Here is a 22,411-nt window from a genome sequence, read left to right as displayed (position 1 = left end):
GGAAGGGAGAACAGAAATGACAACTCGTGTAGGACGTGAGCTAGCTCTGCATTGCAGCCTCTTCCAGCCATGTTTGAGCACTGGGAAGGGGCGAGAGAGATGCATGGTCACACTCTGTGTTACCAGGGCAGAGGAAGCATGTGTGTATGGTTTTGCAATTGAATTTCCTTATTTATTTACCTTTTCTTTAGGTGGGCACTGACTGAGACAGGGGTGGGTGGCAAGTATACATGGAGAATATCCCCAGTCTAAGACCCATTAGCAGAGGAGATGAGACAGTATGAGAAAAGACCATCCATCCTGAGATGGGGTCCTAATGGGAAGATAAGGCCAGAGGAAACTGGGAGAGAGACACTTTGCATGCTGCTGCCATATAACTGCATTTTAACACAGAGTACCGTAATTATAATCATAACATAGAAATGTTATGATGCACCTTCACAGTTTTATAGGATCAGATAACCAAAGAACCCTGAGGAGTGCTTAATTTGAACTGGCCACTCAAAATGTGAAAGCTCTAATTTCAGTAGATAAGCTACACGCGAACTACCACATGAAAGTCTTGCAGAGGATATATATAGTGGCTGCTACTTAGGAAGCTCCATTGTTATGAGTGGTTCTCTGATGCTCAGAAGTACCGATTTCATAAACACTTTGCATCAAGGATAAACTCTCTGCTGTTCAACTTCTTAACAAAAGCATTTGTTCTGTAGGAATCTTTACTGAGGAAACATAGAATTTACAGAACTGCCCCTCTGCTTTCACGACAAAGCTACAATCTGTTCTTTTGGGGGTTTTTTTGGTCTTTTTTTAATATCTGACGCGGGAAGAACTTAGGAAATATATATATATATATACACATAGGCATAGCATACATATTCCACATCAACAGTCAGCAGAACCTGAAGACAGCCTGCAAACATCACTGTTGATTACACAAGCCTTAGCAAAATCCATTTTGAACAGCTAATACCATGTCTAATGAATGAGGGTAACCCAACCAAACAAAAGAGGAAATCCTCTGTCTGCATGCAGTGGGATTAAGAACTTCATCTCACACTATATTCTCCTAGAACAGGCCTCATGAGTGCTCTGCAGAGAACTGAAAGCCTGGTGTGTGTGTGTGTGCAGGAGTCCTCAAACTCAGGTTTTCACTAGGGCTAGTATGGAACTCACTTTGCCCAGAATCTCACAGATTTACATCTGGAGATTGTTATTGTAACCACTAAACGATGTCATCAACTGGGATGAAACAAAAGCATTTAGCTCACAGCTATCACCCTATGTACATGCAAGGCTTTACACAGCTCTACATCTTCAGCTCCCAGGTTTTCAAACCGCACTTTTCTGAGCACCTGACAGCACCTATAATGGACAGTCACCCACGCTGACAGACAGTCTGGCAGAGAAGGATGCCATAAAGCTGTTATCAATCCAAAAAGCTGTTTAGTCTTTCTGGCTTTGTGAAAAGTCAGTGTGGACCCACTGCCTTTTTCATGATATTCAGCCACTTTTGAAAGGAAGCTTCCTTCTTGGGGACTGCTATAAAACTGTCAGCCTATTTAGGGTCATTACAGTGGTCTTATAAAGCCCCTTGGACTGTCTTGTCATAAGAGACAAGCTTCAAAAAGACCAAAAGTCTCTGCAATGCCTTACTTAAGAGAAGAAAAAAGCCAAATCACCAAGTCACTCAAAAACCAATTACAGTAGGGAAATATTTATTATGCAGCTTTGTTCGTGATTTGCTGGAGCAGGAGTTTAAGAAATGACATTCTCAAAATAAGCCTTTATTAACTGCTCTGTAGCATCCTCTCCACCAAAAGAAAATAATAGGAACCACTGCAATAAAATGATCATGAAAACACCTAGCAGCAATTTGATTTTGGTGTAATTATGAAACATGTTACAGAGTTTATTTTCTCATTTTTAGATATTTATAAATGACTAAAGTGTTCATAAAATTGAAATTGTAAAAAAGACTGTTTGTAAACATAAAAAACTTAACTGCCAGGCCTAGACTACAGAGCATCAGTGGTTATGAGCCCATGCCTGTTACCAGCCCCATTCTTAGGGGCTCATGACTCCAGATAATGCCATAAATAATTACATCTTTGTCAAGTTAGCTTTTAAAGATTTAGTATTTTAGTCTTTTAAAGATTCACTTCCTGTGTGGAATATAAGCAACAATGTATTTCTGAGTGTATATACTTTGACATACAGGCATACTCCTGCAACTTTTTTCTCCCCCTCAGGTACATAATAAGTTCAGTTTAATATTATCCCCCCCTCCTCTTTTATTTTAATCCAGGTATTAGAGCAATTTTAAACTCTCTGTGGCTTATTTCTTCCCCCGGTACATATTCAGAAACTGGATGGGTAAGTCATCCTTGCTTCCAATTCTTTATCCCTTCTCTATTGGAAGGGACAAGAAGAAAACAGAGCAACCAAGAGCCAGCTGCCCCAAGGCCTCACAGGAAGAGTGAAAATGGCAAATCTAAATCAGGATGAAAAGTGTTACAGAGCTGGAGAATTAAGTTAATATTAGCAGGTATAGTTTCTAGTTGATCAGGGCTTTATGTAGGACAGTGCAGAAGCTGCCTCCACACTCACTGGTGTGTGCTGCAATTCCTGAGCAGTTAATACTGTGTCTCAGGGATCCATCAGAGCTCACAGCTGAAATCATAGGACAATCAGTTGTAAGGATACTAAGTTGATACGGGGAGATACATGAGTTTATTAATGCAGTAGCTTTTTACCTGTAGGGATAAAGTCTAATTTGAAGCTTTTGAAGGTGTCATATATTCACCTCAGCACCACTCTTTGCCAAAGCTGTGCTGTTCAGTTCGGCTGTGTGCTGTTCAGCATATAGCCAGACAGCAGCATGCTCATCACAGAGCCTGGGCATCAAAGGACCAGCTGCATCCCCATGGCTTCTCTGGAGAACACTCGGTTTAAACAGATTGCAGACAAAACTGGTAGTCCATTTAACCATAGCACTTTCTAGTTTAGCTCTCACAACACACTTGAATCTTTAGTTACTAAAACATAAGATTGGCTGAAATCCACAATCAATATGCAAAATTTCAAAATTAACATTCATGTCTTAAAGATCAAGATAGTGATAATTAAAGCGGTTAAGCTGTAGCCCCGATTTCTACTGCTCTTTGGAAAGTTTGCTCTTTGCTTTGGAAAAAGTATGCATTTTGCTTTGTTCATGTATTTTTCTGAACACATCTGTAACAGGAGTTCAGTCGGGATATTCTATACAAGAATATCGAAGAGAACACTATGTACAATTTTAACAAACTGTTCTTACCAGCCACATTTCCTAAGGACTTGTCACAGAAATGCTTCTTTATCTGATCCTGCAGTCACGCTCAAAAAAATAAATAAATCCCTTGAGAGCCCTCTAATATAAGTGCCACCACTGCAAGACATCGTATTTAACTGAGATGCTTGATGAGGTACATGTTGGCTAGACAGGCACTTCCAAGTCACTCCCTTTGCATAACATCAGGCTCCAATCAAGCTTTCTGCAGGATCTGCACTCTAGCTCTTTTCAGGAAGGATACTCTGAGCACTTTGTAATTGCTCAGACAAGATCAAGGTGCTAAATAATATCCTTCCTCTGCTGTCTCTGAAAAGCACTACTGTCTTCAAGTTAACCCAGCATCCAGTTGATCCAATATTCTCAAATATTTCAAAATTATACTAACACATGATTTTCTTTTTGATAGATGTTATTTTTTCTCGTGTATAATTTCCCAATCTATGTTGCTCTTTAAGAGTAGAGTGATTCCAAGTGGAAGAGTTTTGTAAACTTGTATTTCTTTTTTTTTGTTTTCAGCTAAACACAGGATAGTAGAAGATAAAAGACAAGGCATTACAGAATTACTTTTGACTTGAAGGGTCTTTTCATAATTTCAAGCAAAAAAAGTGATGGCAAATGTGTATATCATCTCCTAAGCACTGAAAGCCCATCAAAGATGAAGACATAAGATTTTACTTGTGTTCCAAATAATTTTTTTTTTTTTTGAGGGGGGGGTGGGGGCGGAAGGAGGAATCTCAGCATTTTGATGCTGACCAGAAATATGCCATTTTTATTTTGCTTGATATAATATGTTGTTGGTATATCTGGAAAAAAAAAAAAACAATCTTGGCCCTTTCACTTCAGATTTTGATAAATAGGTAGCTGAGTCGGGTGGCATTCAGTTTGCAGGTTAGACACTTCAGTGTGGCTGTGTGCATAAGAGCTGGGTTTCTAAGCGCTCATTATCAGAACCACAGACCTAGTAAATGCTGTCAATGAAGGTATGCCAGCTCAGCAAGCTTTCAGGTCCGCTTTAGAGCAAACTGAATACCCACCTTGACTGCGCTGCCTGTGCTGACCATGGATGACATGTCATTGCCTAAGTACAGGAGGAACCCAGGGCCATTAGAGACTTGCAGATATGATCCAGGACCTACAGTAGACCACTATCCTACAGAAGGAGCAACAGACCATTCAGCATAACCACAGTGCCTAAAATGATACCAGACACCTATAGTTAGGCAACTGAATTTCACCTTAAATTTCCACCATCTATGATAGGATACTTTAACTCACATACAAGAGCTTGCACATGTGTCATCTACACCACATGCACCTATACTTAAGTATCCAAATTAAGGAGCTGAATTTCACCTTCAATTTCAATATTGACTACAACTAAAAAAGAAAACCACTCATACAGACTCCAGCCTTTCATAGCAATCACAGCAGCCTAGTATTTAATATAAATTCATATATATTATTAGAGCAGTATACACGGGTACTACCCTTAATTTAATGTTTATATAAGATACAAGATCTCTGCAGTGTATTTAAGAAATTACCTTGATTTCCAAAAGTGAAGGAGTAATATGCCTGACATGTCATGAAGATAATAATAATATAAGAAAATCGACATTTTATGCACTGTTATGACTGAATGATAGCATTAAATATTCTATTTACATTTTTATTGAAAAAAATTTAAAAACTTAAACCCTTTTCTCACATTAATGTAACTGTAGTCCAGCTGTATAGCATATGAATTACTTTTTCAACAGAATGAAAATTCTCAGAAATAAGATGCTGTTTCATTCAACTACGTAGTCATCAATTGTACATCTGTAAGAATTCGAGTTTTGTTTTCTAGACAAATAGGGACATTTGGTGCACTTGCTTATAACTATGGAAGGAAGATGTTCCAAACATCCTCACCAAACTTGCTATAAACCACTGTGCCAGCCAGTCAGTTATACTCCCCAAATGAGCACCCACCAGGCTGCTGACATGTGGAAGCCACATTGTTAGCCCATTCCACAGCAGTAGCACTTTAGAGCCAGATTATGCCTGTTCTAGCACTGGAAGGCACTTTTCTCTCATACACCAGGAAAGAGGCATCCACACTTCACCTGAGGTAGGAAGAACCTGAGAGAGCTGTTTGTTTTGCTGTCTGTACTGGAGCAAAAGGCAAATACCTCCAAGAGATCATGGCATTTTATCCCTCATGACATTTTACTGCTCCACCTGTATGAGATCAGACAGATAGGATTTCCATCTGCAATTTCTCCCCTTTCCTACTTTTGTTGCTAAGGCTACAGAAAGAATACTCTAAGAGAGTGATGCTTTCATTTATTTAAAAATTTTAATAGGAATTTGTGAAAAGTTATGCAGCTTGATACACATGCATGAAGCAAACCTCCAGTAATGCTGCCACATCTCTCTACCTCTGTTAAATGTTGTGCCGCTAAAAAGTCTGGTGAACATGTGAAAGTTTGCTGTTCTTTTTCTTTTTTTCTCCTTGTTATTCACACTGCAATTTGTTGCAGACTCTCCAAAATCTCCATTGCCAATTTTGTGTTCTAGAAATAAATACACTGTTTTATTACTGATGGTCTGTGAAAAGCTAGACATGCTACACATGAATGCATACCAGAGTTAGAGAAGAAAGAAAACAAAAAGATCTGTTATTTTCATTACTTATTAATTTCTGTTCTATGTATGAAGTACTATAGCTATTAAAAGCATTTCATCAGCATTTTCTTCAGCAGTTGACAGCATGTAGCTGGCATTTTTGGAAGGACAAATGCACATTTTACAAATGGAACTTTCTTAACTCTGATCCCCCTCTTGATATGAATTTTGAGTTTTGGCCCCATTTATTATTCTCTTTGAAAAGCCTATATAACTCACACAATCACAATGAAGACAGGCCATTGACTTCTTGACAAATGCTGAAAGCTTTCACGTTATAATTACTAAATTTACACAAAGGAAGTATCTGACCAAATCGGAAATGATGTACCCATCTGCTTACATGCCAAGTTGTTACTGTTTTGGGATAACAGATAATTGACTCTCCCATATTACAAAAACCATGAAAGATTTTCGGAGTGGCATGGAGTAATCCATCAATGTCAGCAGAATTCCTACAGCTTTGAAAATCTATCCCTAAGGATTGCTGTTATCCAAACTGGAATTACATGGCGTAATGTAACAACTTTCTACTTACCTACCCAAATTCCTCTGCAGTAACAACTCAGTAATGTATTCACCCTCACTCCCTGCTCCAACCAGCCATGCACAATTTGCTGCATGCTGTTAAATGAGCTAGGGCTGTTTGTTTTGCATGGGTTGAAATGAATATCATCCTCTGCTTTTTGCATGATCCATTCGATACAACTCTCCCTCATGAGGACACTCCAGGTGAACGTGGTGAAAAGGGTCAGAAGGGAAGTGACTGGAAAAGAGAGACCTTCCCAGCCTTCACAGCCACACTAATATTCAGCTTTCATTAGCTGAATCTACTTTTCAGTGAACTTCTGCAAGCAAGGGCTGAGGCATGTATGACTGAAATAATTAATTCAGAAAGGAAGTACAAGGTCTGTTGTTGATACTGCTCATAGCTCTTTTCAGTTATGAGTTCAGCGATTCTGGAATAATTGTAATGTGCTTTAGGAACCTGGAGATGAGGAGGGATGTGGAAATGTAAAATATTATCACAAGAAAATTCAAAGGCAGATTCCATTAAATTCTGAATCCTGTCTCCTTCCTTGCTATAAAATTCATTATCATCAGCATGCTAAATTAAATGCCTTGTGTGGCTACATAGCTAAGCATGTGGAAATGAACTCAGGATTACCACTGAACACCGTGAATTCCCTTACTTAGGGGTGGGGAAACTTGTTCTTAATTTCTTTCCTTCCTCATCCACCCCCAAATTTAAAGGAAACAGAGAATGAATCTCAGCTCCAGTCTTCACCTTTTTCTTTTTCAGCTATACCTGAATTATTAGCAGAACTGTCACCCCTGGAGTTTAGACTGAGAATAATGGAAATGTTGACAGGCTCATTGCTACAACACTTCTTGCAGTGCTGGCAATTAATTCAGTCCAGCTGAAGACTGTAGCAAGACCCAGTGCAAGTGTCAAGATGACCTTGTTTTAAGTAAGCAATTAATAAATTCAATACAAAAAGATATATGAGGCTTTTGTCTAGTTTACCATTTTGCGATTGAAAGCCTGAAAGAAAAGACGACAATGATATATCAGTCTGCTAGCCAACTAGAAAGTGTGACATCACTGGTGGAAAACTCAGCTGGACAAGCAGAAAAAAGTGAGTAAATTAATGATTGTCCCAGATCCTAATTCTAGTTGCAGGTAACATACCGTTTGGTGTGATTTCATAATAGTAGAGGACTAGGATGTTTCACGTATGATCTGTGCTGCTTCCAGATCAATTCATTTTCTGGCTCTTCTTTACAGCTATTAAAAATAATCAGTTCAATACTGGATTTAGCAATAATTTACAGAAATTTTAGTTTTACTTAGGACATCATCTGAAGCAGCTTATTTTTTGAGAAAGTTCAAATACTTTCCCTAACATCACATGAAGAAGGAACATTTTTTCCCTTGACTCAGAGTTTGAAAAAAGGAGACTTGATTTTTCTGAAAATAAATTACATTCTCCATCTCCATCATCTCCAAAGTAACATGGTAATTTTCCAAAATAAACTCTTCAAAAGTGTGAATAAAAATATTTTAAAATAACAATAACAACTCTTTCAGAAGAGTGTAATAAAAGTTGTTTAGAAACATTGCAACAAAATCCTATACATCTTAGCCTTCAATTACTATATCATTTAACAGCAAATTTTAGCTCTCTTCCAACAAAAATATGATATCTAAATATTCTGCTACATAGAAAAGCAAAAGATATATCCACAATGGTTTCAGTGCAACTCCAGCATATCCCAAGACTGTTCATCCAGTACATCCTAAATCTCTGTTGTAAATTTCAAGCTTCTAACTATGAAAATAATAATACGACATTTAACTTAATTTAGTGAATGGATACCAACTAGAGCACAAGAACAGCTGTACTCTTAGGCCAAACATCCTTTTAGTCTGGTCCTCAGAACTGACTGGGAACAATGCCTACGAAGAGTAAAGAACCCGGGGCAAACAGTGGCAATTCTCCATTTTTCCTAGGTTCCAGTGATCTGCTCCTCAGAAACTCCCTTTGTGTTTAATAATCCTTGACAAATTTCTATTCCATGAATTTGTCTAATTTTGTAAATTTTGGCATCCGCAACATTCAGTGTCAATAAGCTCTAGAGCTTTCACAGTTTAATGATATGCAGTAGAGAGGAATCATATGGGATGCTTGTTTAATCCTCTAGAACCTTGTAGAAACACCAGAGCAGTGAACAGCACACATCCAAACAGAGACTTCTGGCCTTAAGTTACACTGGCTTAAAATCAGGAAGACAACTGTGTTTTAAATACAACTGAACACAAAATGGTCTAAGGCAACATGAGATAGGGTCTGAAATGGCAGAAAACCTGATGTAATACCACCTTCAACTGTAAACTCACATTTTTTAGTCGCAGTAGTTTTAGCCCTGGCATTTCCAGGGCTATACTACATGACCAAAGGTTAATCACAGATTGAGAAAAATATTTGCAAGCCTACAGGAGGAGCCCACATTTCCCCTCCCTTTCTTGAATCCTTTACATATACCAAAAATCACATGATGTAGTAATTATTAACTGTGAACAAGAAACAGTAATACTTCCCTAAAACTGAAAATAAGAATGAATGCAACTTTTGTTATGATAAAGACTTTGCAAGTAGACCAGGTAAGCTGCAGTCACATAATTAAATCAGTTAAAGTGGATTTCTTCACTTAGAACTTAAAATGATCTTAAAACAAAATTTGCCATTTCCTTCATTTTAGGCAAGGGCACAATATTATTTGAGCTCAATAATATAGTCTATGATTTGTCCCCCAAATGAAGCAACGTTAGAAAGAAGGTATCAAAGATAAAGCTGTCGCTTCATTTTTTTAGGTTTTTTTCCACATGGCTTTTTGCAAATACAGATTTCAGAACAGAAGTACCCCTCTTTTGCTCTCTAAAGAATCAGCCAACTCCAGTGACAAATCTTTGTTCTGCAAAGCTTCATTCCTCCCCACTTATATGTCAAATGCTTTAATGGAAATAAAAATTAAAAGCCTAAAATCTGATTAAACCTTTGTACTGAATATGCATTACTTTGATACTTTATAATCCACATTAAAATGTGACTATGCATTAAAAAAGAATTCTGTCCTGATGCAGAGTTCAATAGCATCCCTGACTTTATTACACTGAATGAGCATATCAAAATGTTGTCCACGGAATTCACTCTTGCATTGTTGAGGATCACTGAAAGGGAAAGGAAGAAACAAACACTATTTAAGCAAAATATTTAACTATAAATTCAAAAGCTAAACAAGCAGGCAACTCTACACAGGTAAGTAAAGGCTCTAAGAGATGGCAAGTCAGAAAACAGACTTTAGAAGTAAAATGTGTCTCTCATAGTTTGGGATGAGGAAAGAGAACAGAAATACCCATTAAACTATATGATAATAAGTATTTTTTCTTAAATACAGAACATTCTTCTCAGTAACTTGGAGGGACTGTGGTTTCAGAACAATGTTAGTGACACTGCTTTTTATTTCTAAGTCCTTCAGATGCAACTGGCATTAAAGCACTGGGATGGGGGAAAAAAAACAAAAAAAGAACCCCCCCCAAAAAAGGAACAAAACAGGCAGGCTTGGCCAAACTGACAGCTCACTGTTCGACTATGACATTATTTAGTTTTGAGGATTCAATTATGCATGGACAAGTTTTTCTACTTTTAATACAGTGCATTAGAGCACTTTTTTGTCCAGCTGAGTGAAATTTAGTCTTAACTTTTTTTTTTTTTCCTTGCTCAGACTTGCAGTAAGAACACAGTAGTGGGCATGCTGACATGGCTGTCAGTAGCTGAAAGTAATTGCTCTCAAATCCCGAGGGCTGTAAAACTCAATCCCTTCTGTTGTTTTTGCCAGTCAGAATCAGACATCTTCACTTCCATGAGTGACTGGGACTGATAAGGGAGAAGCCTTCTTCTGGGCAGAAACTCTCCAAGAAAGTGCAAAATTCAGCAAAAGATTGTTGCCAGTAGGAAATCCACCAGTGTTGTTCTGATAGGGGCAAGATGCTTTTCAGGTCTAAACTACAGTGATTACTAAAATTTACATTTCAGACAACATCTACAGAAACTAAAGAAAGGAGAGAAAAAGAAAGAAGGGTGTCTTTAGTTATCAACAACTCCATTTTAGTTAAAAGCAATACACAGCAGGAGAGATCAGTGACATCCACAGGAATAAATGAATAATATCACTACAGAAAAAATAAATATGTTTTGCACTGAAATAGCCACAAATTTCTGTGTTCACAAGCACTACATTGAGAGGGGTGGAGAAAGTAAGATACAGTCAAGTTTGATTTGACTTAACATGCTTGACATGCTGTTTCTTGCTTGGAACTGAATCTTTTTGTCATACGTTCATTCTCTTCTAAGACTTTATATGAAAAATTATGTTTTTCTCACTCTTTTCATGATGCAAAGCAATAAAACCTTACTGTTAGCATGGCTGTACTCAGCTCAAGCCTGACTATGATTTAATCTATTATTTTATTGCTGGATTTCTTTTCGATATTTGAAGTTTGTGAAAGACTATTGTTTTGATGTAGTATCTCTATACAGTGGCAACAAATTTGAAAGTAATTCACATGTTCCAGAGTTATTTTGCAAAGTTTGTCATCTTCTACTAATGCAAATGCAAGCTATATAGTAGAGACTGCTCCATTTCAATTTCTCTGTGTTTTACTTTTTGGTGTTGTACTGTTCACTGAGGGTTAAGAAGTCACAAGGATCAGGGACAGAGAATGGTGAAGCAAAGGGCAGTGCAAGTTGCCTAAAAATCTTCTATAAAGCCTGCAGTGGGACCTGCTTTGCAGAAGATCTGGGATAAAGAGACAAAAATTATAAATGCAGAAGGAGAATCACCTCTGTATGGAGCTCCACATAGCCATAATCACAGGATATCACTTGAAAAATGACGCACATTGTAAACTATGGAAAAATTATTATGCAACATTTATGCAATGCACAATTATATATTAATGTATTATCAAGCCTTTTCCAGTGCTCAGTGGCCATACCTACACTAGCAAGTACTGTGGCAAAACAGGAATGCCTTTGTCAATACCTTAGATGGTGGATACTGGGGACCCAACACCCATACTAGATGTATTTCAGGGATCAGTTCCTTTTCCAGTAAATGCAAAAGAGCAGCAGGCAATAAGAACCTCTGCTACCTGCCTCCATTACCTTTATGGCTACAGGGCTACGAGGATTAATGGAAGGGTTGGTCATACCAAGACCATGAATCTGAGTTTGTTTTAACAATATTAATACTCATTTACTTAATAACAATGAGTTACTATAGAGCATACTTTTCTTTTATTAGAGTATGTGAAGAAAGTTTATTTGTCCTATTTTTCTCATTGCTTCAAAGAAGACATACCAAACTAGACACGTTAAGACATATTTTCACGCTCTTTGCTTTTTCAAGGACTTACAGTGTTTGCAGCAACAAATCTCACCCTGCACATTGCATTTCCTAGGATCTATTTATTCTGGGGAAAAAAAAAAAAGCACACTTCTCAATGTCATGAGCACAATAAACAAAAGCGGTAGATTACTCAACAAACAAAAACCAAACCCTGACCTCCAAGACTGGAGACAAGAGTACCAAGAAAGAAGGGGGGGGGCAGGAAGAAGAAGAAGAAGAAAAAAGGAAAGCTAAACTTGAAATTATAAGATTGTGAAATCCCAGAAATTTAAGAAACAATTCTCTGGAAAGAATTGTTGATATAAATGGCACTTCATTTTTTAATGTCCCACCTGATTTCTCAAATATGCCCCACAATAACCCCTGTCTTTGAGGTCCCCGTAACTACAGATTTCCCCTCTTAGCCTAGCACCCACAGGACCACAACGGCTGCATTTCCACTGGCCAGTCCTGAGTACCAGTTAGTTAGCGCATATGGGATGTGATTCCGAGGCTTCCAAACTCCATAAAACTCCTCTAGCTTAATGGGAAACACTTCAGCTTCTGACAGTCCCCAAGTTATTCCAGGTAGAAGACTTTAACATTTGGCTTTGCAACCCTTGGCAAGAAATATGCCTTAGCCATGGACACTCCTATCTTCACAGGGAGACTCTTTAATGCTCTCATTTGCCATGAAGCCAAGAAGCCAACTCAGTTGCACTACATCAACAGAATACTGTCTTTTGAGGCTTGACATTTGCAGTTGATTTGGACTGCTGACAACCTATTTCTCCACCTGTCCCAAGGCTATCTGCTTTGGGTATTTCTCTAGGACTGTAACATTTGTGCCCATCTGTACAAGATGGGATCTCACCCTTTTTACACCTTTCCCTCTTCAGAGCTTGCTCACTCTCTCTGGCTATATTATGTAATGGGAATGAAACCTTAATAAACCTCTTACAGAGCATGGCCCCAGAGACTTACATGTTCTCCTTCCTCTGTATTTAGGCTTTAAAGTACGAATTGCAAATAAAGCAAATGAGAGCAACCTCCATCCTGGGCAACCTTTTTGGATTTACTACATTCTAGTCCCCAACTGGCACATTATAATAACCCTACTAAGCTAGGAGAAAAGAGGAATATTTTCAAGATTATCATACCGTTTTATAAAGTGTTTATGATAAGCATTTGTTATACATTGATTTTACCCTATAATCTCCAGCTTGCTATCAAGCCTCCAGAAAGACTACAGATGTTACATGCCTAGAAGATCAGGCTTGCAGCAGAAACCCGTTCTTCCTGTCCTTTGCCTTTTTCTTGGCATCTCCAGTTTTGTGGGTTTGCACTGCAGCAAGACTGCACCTGTGGATCACAAAATTCCTATTCTCCAGCAACACAATGGGACTTGGAGGTCTTGCCTTCTCCTTCCCAAGGCCCTGCCCATTTATGAAGGTCCTGCACGTCACATGGATATAGTCACTGCTTCTGCTATAGTCTCTGCAATGCAGTTCAACTTCCAGAGAGCCCAGTTCAAGAGAACATCTTTATTCAAAAAAGCACTTGAATATGTACATCATTTTGCATGAGTTCTGTCCTGAATCACAGTGCCAAACAAATGCAGGAGGCAAAACTGAGATGCGAAGAGAGACAGCAAATGTCCTGGGGTCCCTAGTGGCTGCACTGCTCCAGCTCTTGGACCAGAGAGACAGCATCTCTAAAGAGAATCTGACCGTTATCATCTTTCTTACATATAGGAGCAGGTCCACCCTGGCTACTGAAAAGATTCGATAAACTGATTTACAATGCACTTTCTAAAACTGGCCCTGAAGGCCTTCCACTCAAGCTGATGTTAAAACAGCCTCTGAATTAGGGCTGACGGGAGACACAGCATAGTGCATCTGTGAAGTTACAGAACAATTCCCAATAACTCCAATAGAAAAACATGAATGAAAAATCTCATTACCTTAAGATATCAAGGAAAGTCAGTGGAACTAAGCTATGCTCCACACAAGTTGATTTTATTATTTTCCACATTATGACTCTATAGTTTTGATAACACAGGAAATATTTAGAGTTATTTTTAAACAGTGTGCAGAAATTTCTGCATAGTGCCTTCCCTTTTGTCCTTGGTTGCTTTTTGGTTGGTTGGTTTTGGTTTGTTGTTTTGGTTTTGGGTTTTTTTGGGGGGGGGGGGGGGGGGGCGGGGATGGTGGGTGTGTGTTTGGTTTGTTTTGGTTTTTTTTAAAGCTGGATAGAAAGTAAACTCATCATTATAAAGAAGAACAGAAAACAGTATCAAGTAAAAATTAAAGACATGTTCATCATTGTCAGCCTTCCTGTAAAAGAAGTCTTCCACATTTGCATGGCAAGCCTACAAAATACTTTAGAGAGAAACAGTATCTGTGATGGAGGGATGTTGTAATTCTGTAGTGTCATTAAATATGAGTGGCAGTTAGTGCTCATTCTCTGGATTTTCTTCAGCAAGAACTGCAACGCACACAGAAGAAAGGTTTAAAAAATCAATACACTCTCCAGCACTACCGATAAGCTCCCAAGCTGCAGAAGACTTTGCGACATACGGATTCTTCCGCTATGAATATCTGTTGTACACTTTACCTCCTCTATAAAGCCAGGCATCAAGGTTGTTTTGTAAAATGCCTGTGTGTTGTAGTAGGGATTTACAGCAGACTGTGATAATTTGTAAAACCACAACTCAGTCATCTTATTGTCCTGGGAAGAGCTTAGAAAAAGAGAGAGCTGCGACAGAACACAAAACCTGGATTTAATAAACTCAGTAAGGGTGATGTATTTTTGAGGTAAAGACACTATAAGGCCATTACTCTTTTAGGTAAAATGGCCCTGGAAAAATACCATTCTACATATGTCCATTTGCAAGCATTCATTTTTTTCCTGAATGTTGCCATATACAAGTATTAGAGGGGGAGCTCTGACCCCTTTTGCTTCCTAAAAGCTTAGAACTCAACTGAATGGAGACACTGCATGCGGATCTATGCATAAGCCATGGAAAGATCAGCTACATGAACTTTCCTGTACCCAAGACATCTTCCACTTTACCTGCTAAAATAAGAAGCAGGATCGATCTGTGTCATGCCCGAGTGAATTGCTACAAGTACAGCCAGATGTGGATTTCAGGGGGCAAAAAACAAATCATAAAATCAATATGCAATTCAAAAACATAATTTACCAACTAGCAACTTCCACGTTTATGCAAGAGGAAGCATAATTAGTACTGTGCAAGCTGAGAAGCTTAAAAAACAACAAACACAAAACACACCTCTCAGAAAGCATTATTATATTTTGACTCATACTATAGAGACACCATTGTCTCTACAGATGTGTGTTATATTGCTTTGCTTTTGTTATTGTGTAAGATAACAACCGAAAATCTGAAAGCTGTTTTGTTTGTCTGAGAGTGAACTCCTCAGAACTGAAAAATAAATAGCACTCTTGCTTCGGAAACAGAATATAAAGACTGGAAATGTTAAACATAGCTTATTCCAAGCTGTATTTTATTGAAAAATAAGATGCAGATTTTATTAATAAGAAAACCCCAAACCTAATACTTAAAAAACCCCAGTAAAAATACAATAATTATAATATGAACACTTGCTATCTGTATATAAAGACAAAATCAGTTCAGCCAGTGTGTTTATGTAGAAACACTAAGATAAAGTAGCAGAATAGCAGAATTCCCACAAGTCATCATAGGTGGAGATATTTTGCACCAATCAATCACAACATAACATAACATTATGGTCAACCTCTGCTCTCCCTACACTACTTGAAACTGAAAGCAGCTTTAAAGACAGAACTGGTGCTCACTTGGATTTATGTTACGTCTATATGACGGCAATCTTGCAGTTAAAGTTTTTTTTTTAAAAAGCAATCAGAGGTTGAACAAAACCTTAAAACAGAGGGAGAATGTCCCAAGACTTCATGTAGATGGATTTGATCCATGTTATTCTTCTTTGGAAGATAAACAATCAAATAGCATGGGCAAAGAGTTTCAATGACCAACCTGATTTTTTTTCCAGTTTCTCACTTCTCTAGGGCCTTTTCCCCTTGATGTCTGGATATCACTCTTCATAAAGACCAAGCAAAAATCTCACAAATTGAGGTGTTTACCCCAACTTCTAAGAAAGAATTCAATTTTATTACTACTTCCTTTTCCTGTTCTCCAGCAAGAACTGCTAGAACATGGGACTTCCCGTAACTGTTTTCCAGCAAAGAGACAGACAAGAGATGCTCAAGAGACTATCTTCAGAAGTCAGAAAGGACAGGCTCTAGCCTCAGGAGAAAAAACTGGCTTCCATGTGCTGACAGGGTCACAAATACAAAGACCATGAAGTTCTCTTCCCCTGTCAATGTTCAAGTACACTAAAAAAATGAAGACATTTACTTCACTTACCCTCAATCAAAGATAACAAATGGAATAAAAAAAATAGATGGAATGAACTTCTACCTCAATCTGGGTGGTGTTGTCATGTCCCTCTTCAAGCAGCAGGTCCGTAAAACCCCCAGGCTCAGAGGAATCCTGCCCCATGCTGGCTCTGTTGGTGTCGACTGATTTGAGAGACTCTGAATGCCTTCTCCACCTGTGGCTGCTTACATGTGAATCCACTAGCACAGTTTCCTCCACTGCAGGGAAGCTCTGAACAGCTTCATAAACCACACCTGTTTGACAAAAAAAAACCAAAAAAAAACAAAAAACAAACCAACCACAAGATAATAAGTGAGTGGAACTTTGGTTTACTAATCATAATTGAAAATCTAAAAATAGTAACTTTTTATAAAGATTTTGAACAACTCCATAGAATAGCCATTTATATCTCTGGTAAAGTTTCTACAACAACAACATAAGAGTTTAGGAGAGTAGATAGCATATTATACTTCTACAAAATTCAAGAATTTGGACGAAGTTTTGTAGACTCCTCTGAACATCCTAATTGTTTTATTTTCCTGCTTATTTTATGTCTGGGAAAAGTTTTCCCTGTAACTTTTGTAACTTTGATACTTGCCTAACCATAGGTGTCACTTTGCAAAATAAAATAAATCAAAGAAAAAAAATCAGTTAATTATCTAACAAAACAAAAGCAGAAGAGGCAGAGAAACACTGGTACAGACTTAGCTTTTGCTACTGATTTTATGTAGAAAGAGCTTGGAAGCCATGCTGAAAGGTGAATAAACCTTATGAGAGACATGAAATTCCCATAAACATCTGTTCCAGTGCAAAAATAAAGCTGCCCCATTGTATGAGTGATAAAGGCAAAGGATGAGTGAAGTCTGCAGACACCCACTATATTCTCTGCGAAGGATGAGCAGTTGAGTAGTGTGTTTTACATATTCCTTTTGGACTTTATTCATGCTCATTCACAACTTTTTCATGCTAGTAAAACTATCACCAAGACAAAACCATAAATTCTTCAGTAGTTTCCAGTTTGCCCAATACAAAAGCCAATCAAAGTATTTTTTGTTAATGTACTTCAGTTAACACCATCAAGAAAGGGTAATTTTGCATACTTTGCACTAAGAACCAGATATGCTTTTCATACTGTCTTTGGGTCTAAAAGGAGAAGTAGAGGGGTGCTCTGTGTTTTTCATGTGCTAGGAAGAAGGGGATCTTGTTCAAAAAACAGAATTGTGAGGTTCCAAATGAACTCTCAGAAGTGGTAAAGTAAAAGAAAAATACTGAGAGAAGGGTACACTGGTAAATAAATTATTTGTGGAAATATTTCCATTGCTTCTGTTTGGCAGAAGCTTCTGAGCAAAGGAAGGCACCACTTCCAAGGTCCAACTAAGCATTGCCTATGTTGTCTAGGTACAGAAGAGACAGAAAAATAGAAAATCACCTAACAAAGGTTTAAATAAGAAGTAAGATTTTCCTGCATCATAGCAGGAACAGGTATAGGAGTCATGGATATAGGAGAATCTTCCAGACATAATACACTTTAGGCTCCATGTGATTCCATTTTTCTATCAAATTCTCCAAAATCTACTAAACTTATTTTCTAAGCTGTACAATCACTCTCAACCACAATAAAATTAACATGAGCCAACAGTGCTTTGTCACCTAGAGAAATCAGAATTTAATAGAGATGCAAAATCAGCAATCTTGGGCCATAACTTTCCTCAGACCCCAGGTAACAGGACTTCTTTTCTTTTAATTGGTAGCTTTTTGAAATGTGTTTCCTTGCATTTCTTAAAAGCCTTAGAACACTTGTCTTCAACAAATTGCCACCGCACTCCCTGTTGTATGAAGCAATCAGCTGCCAGATGCAGAGGGACAGCTCAGCAGACGAGCTAACTTATTCCTCCGCTGTCCTTATCAAAATCTATTCAAAGCTGCCCTCCCTGCTTCAGCTTGGAGGCACTCACCATGCTGTTATGGGGGTAAGGGCATCAGAAAGCTGACAGACACGTCAAACTTCCCGGATACAATCACAGATAGGCACTTTCTGCCCGCTACATGCAATGCCTGAGGCTGGATCAATGGAGGCAAAGTTTGCCCTCCCAGAGCTGCCAAGCCTGTGGCACTAAGACACCTCAGCACCTTCTGTGAGGCATGGGAAGTGTTAGATGCCTACAAACAGGGGTCCCAGGCCACAGTGCAACAGGTACATGTCTGCAAGACCCCACTCCCTTCTTATGAAGCACCTTCCCTGGCTGCCCTTGGCGGCTGTCGTGGTTTAACCCCAGCCAGCAACTAAACACCATGCAGCCGCTCACTCACTCCCCCCCATCCAGTGGGATGGGGGACAAAATCGGGAAAAGAAGCAAAACCCGTAGGTTGAGATAAGAACCGTTTAATAGAACAGAAAAGAAGAAACTAATAATGATAATGATAACACTAATAAAATGACAACAGTAATAATAAAAGGATTGGAATGTACAAATGATGCGCAGTGCAATTGCTCACCACCTGCCGACCGACACCCAGCCAGTCCCCGAGCGGCGACTCCCCCACCCCCCCTTCCCAGTTCCTATACTAGATGGGACGTCACATGGTATGGAATACCCTGTTGGCCACTTTGGGTCAGGTGCCCTGGCTGTGTCCTGTGCCAACTTCTTGTGCCCCTCCAGCTTTCTCACTGGCTGGGCATGAGAAGCTGAAAAATCCTTGACTTTAGTCTAAACACTACTGAGCAACAACTGAAAACATCAGTGTTATCAACATTCTTCGCATACTGAACTCAAAACATAGCACTGTACCAGCTACTAGGAAGACAATCCACTCTATCCCAGCTGAAATCAGGACAGTGGCTCAAAACCCACATTCAGAGGGAAAGGCAATAAGCATATTTAACGCTATTTTGCTCTCCCACTGCAGCCTAGTCTTTTTATGGCCAACAATCAACATGTTGAGGCAATCATCTGAATTACCAAATAGAAAATGTGAAAGTTAGGGGAGGGTCTTAAATCCTATTCACTTCAGGTTGAGCCTCACCTGTAGAGGAAAGCTATTATACTTTGTTCTTCCACATCCTGAATAGAAATGAATATGTTTTCTAAGCTTTAAGGTGTTGTAACATAAACTACTTTTTAAAATAATAATAATATAGTGCTGGAGAGAAGGAGGAGATAAGCACTTTGGGGTATTTCCACTGGCTTGGAAGTTCTACACATTTTTCTCCATAATTTTCTTTTATAGTGCAATTGCATCATGGCATCTGCAAAATTTGGCATGGGCCTTTCCCCATTAGAGAAGCCTTTGATGTCATCAGTGCACAATTTTTACCCTGTTTGAACTGTTTCAATTATGTGATTTTTCTCTTGAAACACAGAAAACGTTTACTGCCATTAAACTGATAAATATTGTTTTACAAGTACAAGCTATACTGACATAAGGAAGCTGTATAATCATCTAACTGTATTCAGAACGCATTATATCCTTCTAAATTTAATAGTAGCAAGAATTAAATGGATGAACTGAAAATGTTTTCAGTTTAAAACTAGTCTTCGGGGTTTTTTTTCACCATTATCTGTGAGAGCTTCTACCAGTGTTATCACTAGACTAGTTGATTGTCCTGGACTGGCGGAGCGGGGATACTGAAGCTACAACATGAGATAAAATCTGGATGTGTTTTCAAGGAATAAAGAGAGAAATTTACTGTAGGCTTCCTTCTTCATTAAACCTTTTCCTTAAGCTACTGGGGATGGAGAGAGAGAGATGATAGACTTGGCCAGATCAGCTCTGATCTAGTGTGATGTCTCTGGTTTATTCCGACAGATCTCTAATGCTGAGAAAGTGACAAACCAGATTTTTTTTTTAAAATGAGCTGAACAGGGTGTTTTCCTTTTATGTAAATATAATTTAAATATATAAATTCTCAGATAATGGATAGATAAATTAATTTTCAAGTTCTAAACGCAGGCAGCTCATGAAGAAAAAGCATTCAGAGACCTAAACTTGCAATACTTTACAAGTCAGTTTCATGTTTCTGGTTGAAATCTCTGTGTAACTAATAAATACATAAAAGGCATTTTAGAGGAAATGTACCAAAGTATTATACAAGATCTTTTAGATCTTGGCGCTCACACCTAATTAACACTGAAGGAGAACGTGTCATTCAAATCAATTGGAAAGCAGCCAAATGCTGTAATATCTGATTAATAATAAAATCACAATATTGGCAAACATAGATGAGGAGTAACTTGTTCAACTTGTATGAACAGAGACTCAGAACTACAATAAGCCCTCAAATCTGTTAAAATTGCAACTACAGTTCTCAACTGATATTTTTATGTGCAAACCACAAGAGTGTTATATATAGTCCTGCCACTGGCATGCAAATATCTCGGTGTGAAGGTCTGTAGAGCTGATATTGTACTGTAGTATTTTGGAAGTAGTAAAAATAGAGTACAGGTCTTTCTAATGAATATGTAATTAAGCTGGTGTTTTGGTCTGATCCTTCAGCTCTTATCCTTGAAGTTTTCATAAAATTAGCAATGAAAAAAAAAAAATCATTATGTCTGCAGCTCCTTTCCCCCTTGGGTTAAGTTAAAATTTAAGATTTCAACTCTGTGTTGAATAAAGCTAGAAAGGCAGTGGGGTGGTGTCGTGGTTTCAGCCCAGCCGGTAACAAAGCACCATGTAGCCGCTCGCTCACTCCACGCCTCCCTGGCCACGGTGGGATGGGGACAAAATATAGAGGCAGGCTCGTGGGTCGAGATAAGGACAGGGAGGGATCACTCACCACTTATGGTGGCAGACAAAAGACAGGCTCAACTTGGGGAAGAAACAAAATCAATTTAATTTACTACCAATCAAATCAAAACAAGGATATTGGGAAGTAAAACCAAACCTTAGAACACCTTCCCCCTACCCCTCCCTCCTTCCTGGCTCAACTCCACTCCCGGTTCTCTCTACCTCGTCCCCCCGGCAGCGCAGGGGAACAGGGGATGGGGGTCGGGGTCAGCTCGCCACACCTTGCCTCTGCCACTCCTTCCTCCTCAGGGGGAGGAATCCTCACCCTTCCCCTGCTCCACCGTGGGGTCCCTCCCACAGGAGACAGTCCTTCACGAACTTCTCCAATGTGAGTCCTTTTCACAGGCTGCAGTTCCTCACAAAATTCACTGGCGTGGGTCCTTTCTGCAGGCTTCCGTTCTTCCCAAACTTCCCTGGTGTGGGTCCTAGCTGCAGGCCGATCTTCAGTCACAAACTGCTCCAGCGCGGGCTTTCTCTGGAGTTACGGCCATCTTGGGGAGCCTCTGCTCTACCGTTCACCTCCATGGGCTGTGGGGGGACAGCCTGCCATCTCACCACGGGCTGCAGGGGCATCCAGCTCCTCAGGCGCCCCTCCTCCCCCTCCTCCCTCACTGACCTCGGTATCTGCAGAGGTGTTCCTCTCACATTCCAGTCCCCCTACTCACTACCAGTTCCCCTTCCTAAATCTGTTCTCCCAGAGCCGCTATCACCGTGGCTGATGGGGTCGGCCTGGGCCAGAGGCAGGTCTGACTTGGAGCCGGGGAAGCTTCCAGCAGCTTCTCACAGGAGCCGTCCCTGCGGCCCCTCCCCCGCTACCAAGAAAAGAAATGTGCCACACAAGCCCATAACAGGTGGGGGTAAGGGAAACAAATCTATAAAAAGCTTTCACTGCTCTGAGATTATTTGGAGTTAATGACCGACTGTTGGCAAGTTCAGAAACTCTTGTTGCAGTTGGCCAGTTCGGCTCTTTGTAGTCGATGTGATTGATCAGAATTACCACCAAAGGCTTTAAGGGAATAGGGGCACAATTCACAGAAACTGGAAAGACCTGCGCAGAATATTTAGAGAGGAGACTGAGAAAGGGGAATGGGTAAAAATTGCAGACAGACAGGTACTTCAGATTTCCTTCTGTGCAGGTTTACATGCTCACAGGAAAAAGACTTTTAAAGATTTTGGCATCTGTTGCCTAAACCACCATGTACCCAGATAATAGCTTTTTGACTACTTTAGCT

General features: G+C 39.2%; 1 protein-coding gene across 1 annotated transcript in view; it reads right to left on the bottom strand.

The window, feature by feature from the left end:
* PLXDC2 (plexin domain containing 2) overlaps window positions 1–22,411 on the bottom strand; it is a 283,574-nt gene that overhangs the window by 142,171 nt on the left and 118,992 nt on the right. The window contains exon 2 of the mRNA XM_052803968.1: window positions 16,437–16,648. Coding sequence (XP_052659928.1) covers window positions 16,437–16,648 — 212 coding nt within the window. The remainder of the gene's footprint in view (window positions 1–16,436; window positions 16,649–22,411) is intronic.

This window comes from Harpia harpyja, chromosome 1 (genome assembly GCF_026419915.1).
Source record: "Harpia harpyja isolate bHarHar1 chromosome 1, bHarHar1 primary haplotype, whole genome shotgun sequence".
In the NCBI taxonomy this organism is placed as follows: domain Eukaryota; kingdom Metazoa; phylum Chordata; class Aves; order Accipitriformes; family Accipitridae; genus Harpia; species Harpia harpyja.
Note: the sequence above shows the minus strand (reverse complement) of the source record. Positions and strands in the feature narration are given on the sequence as shown.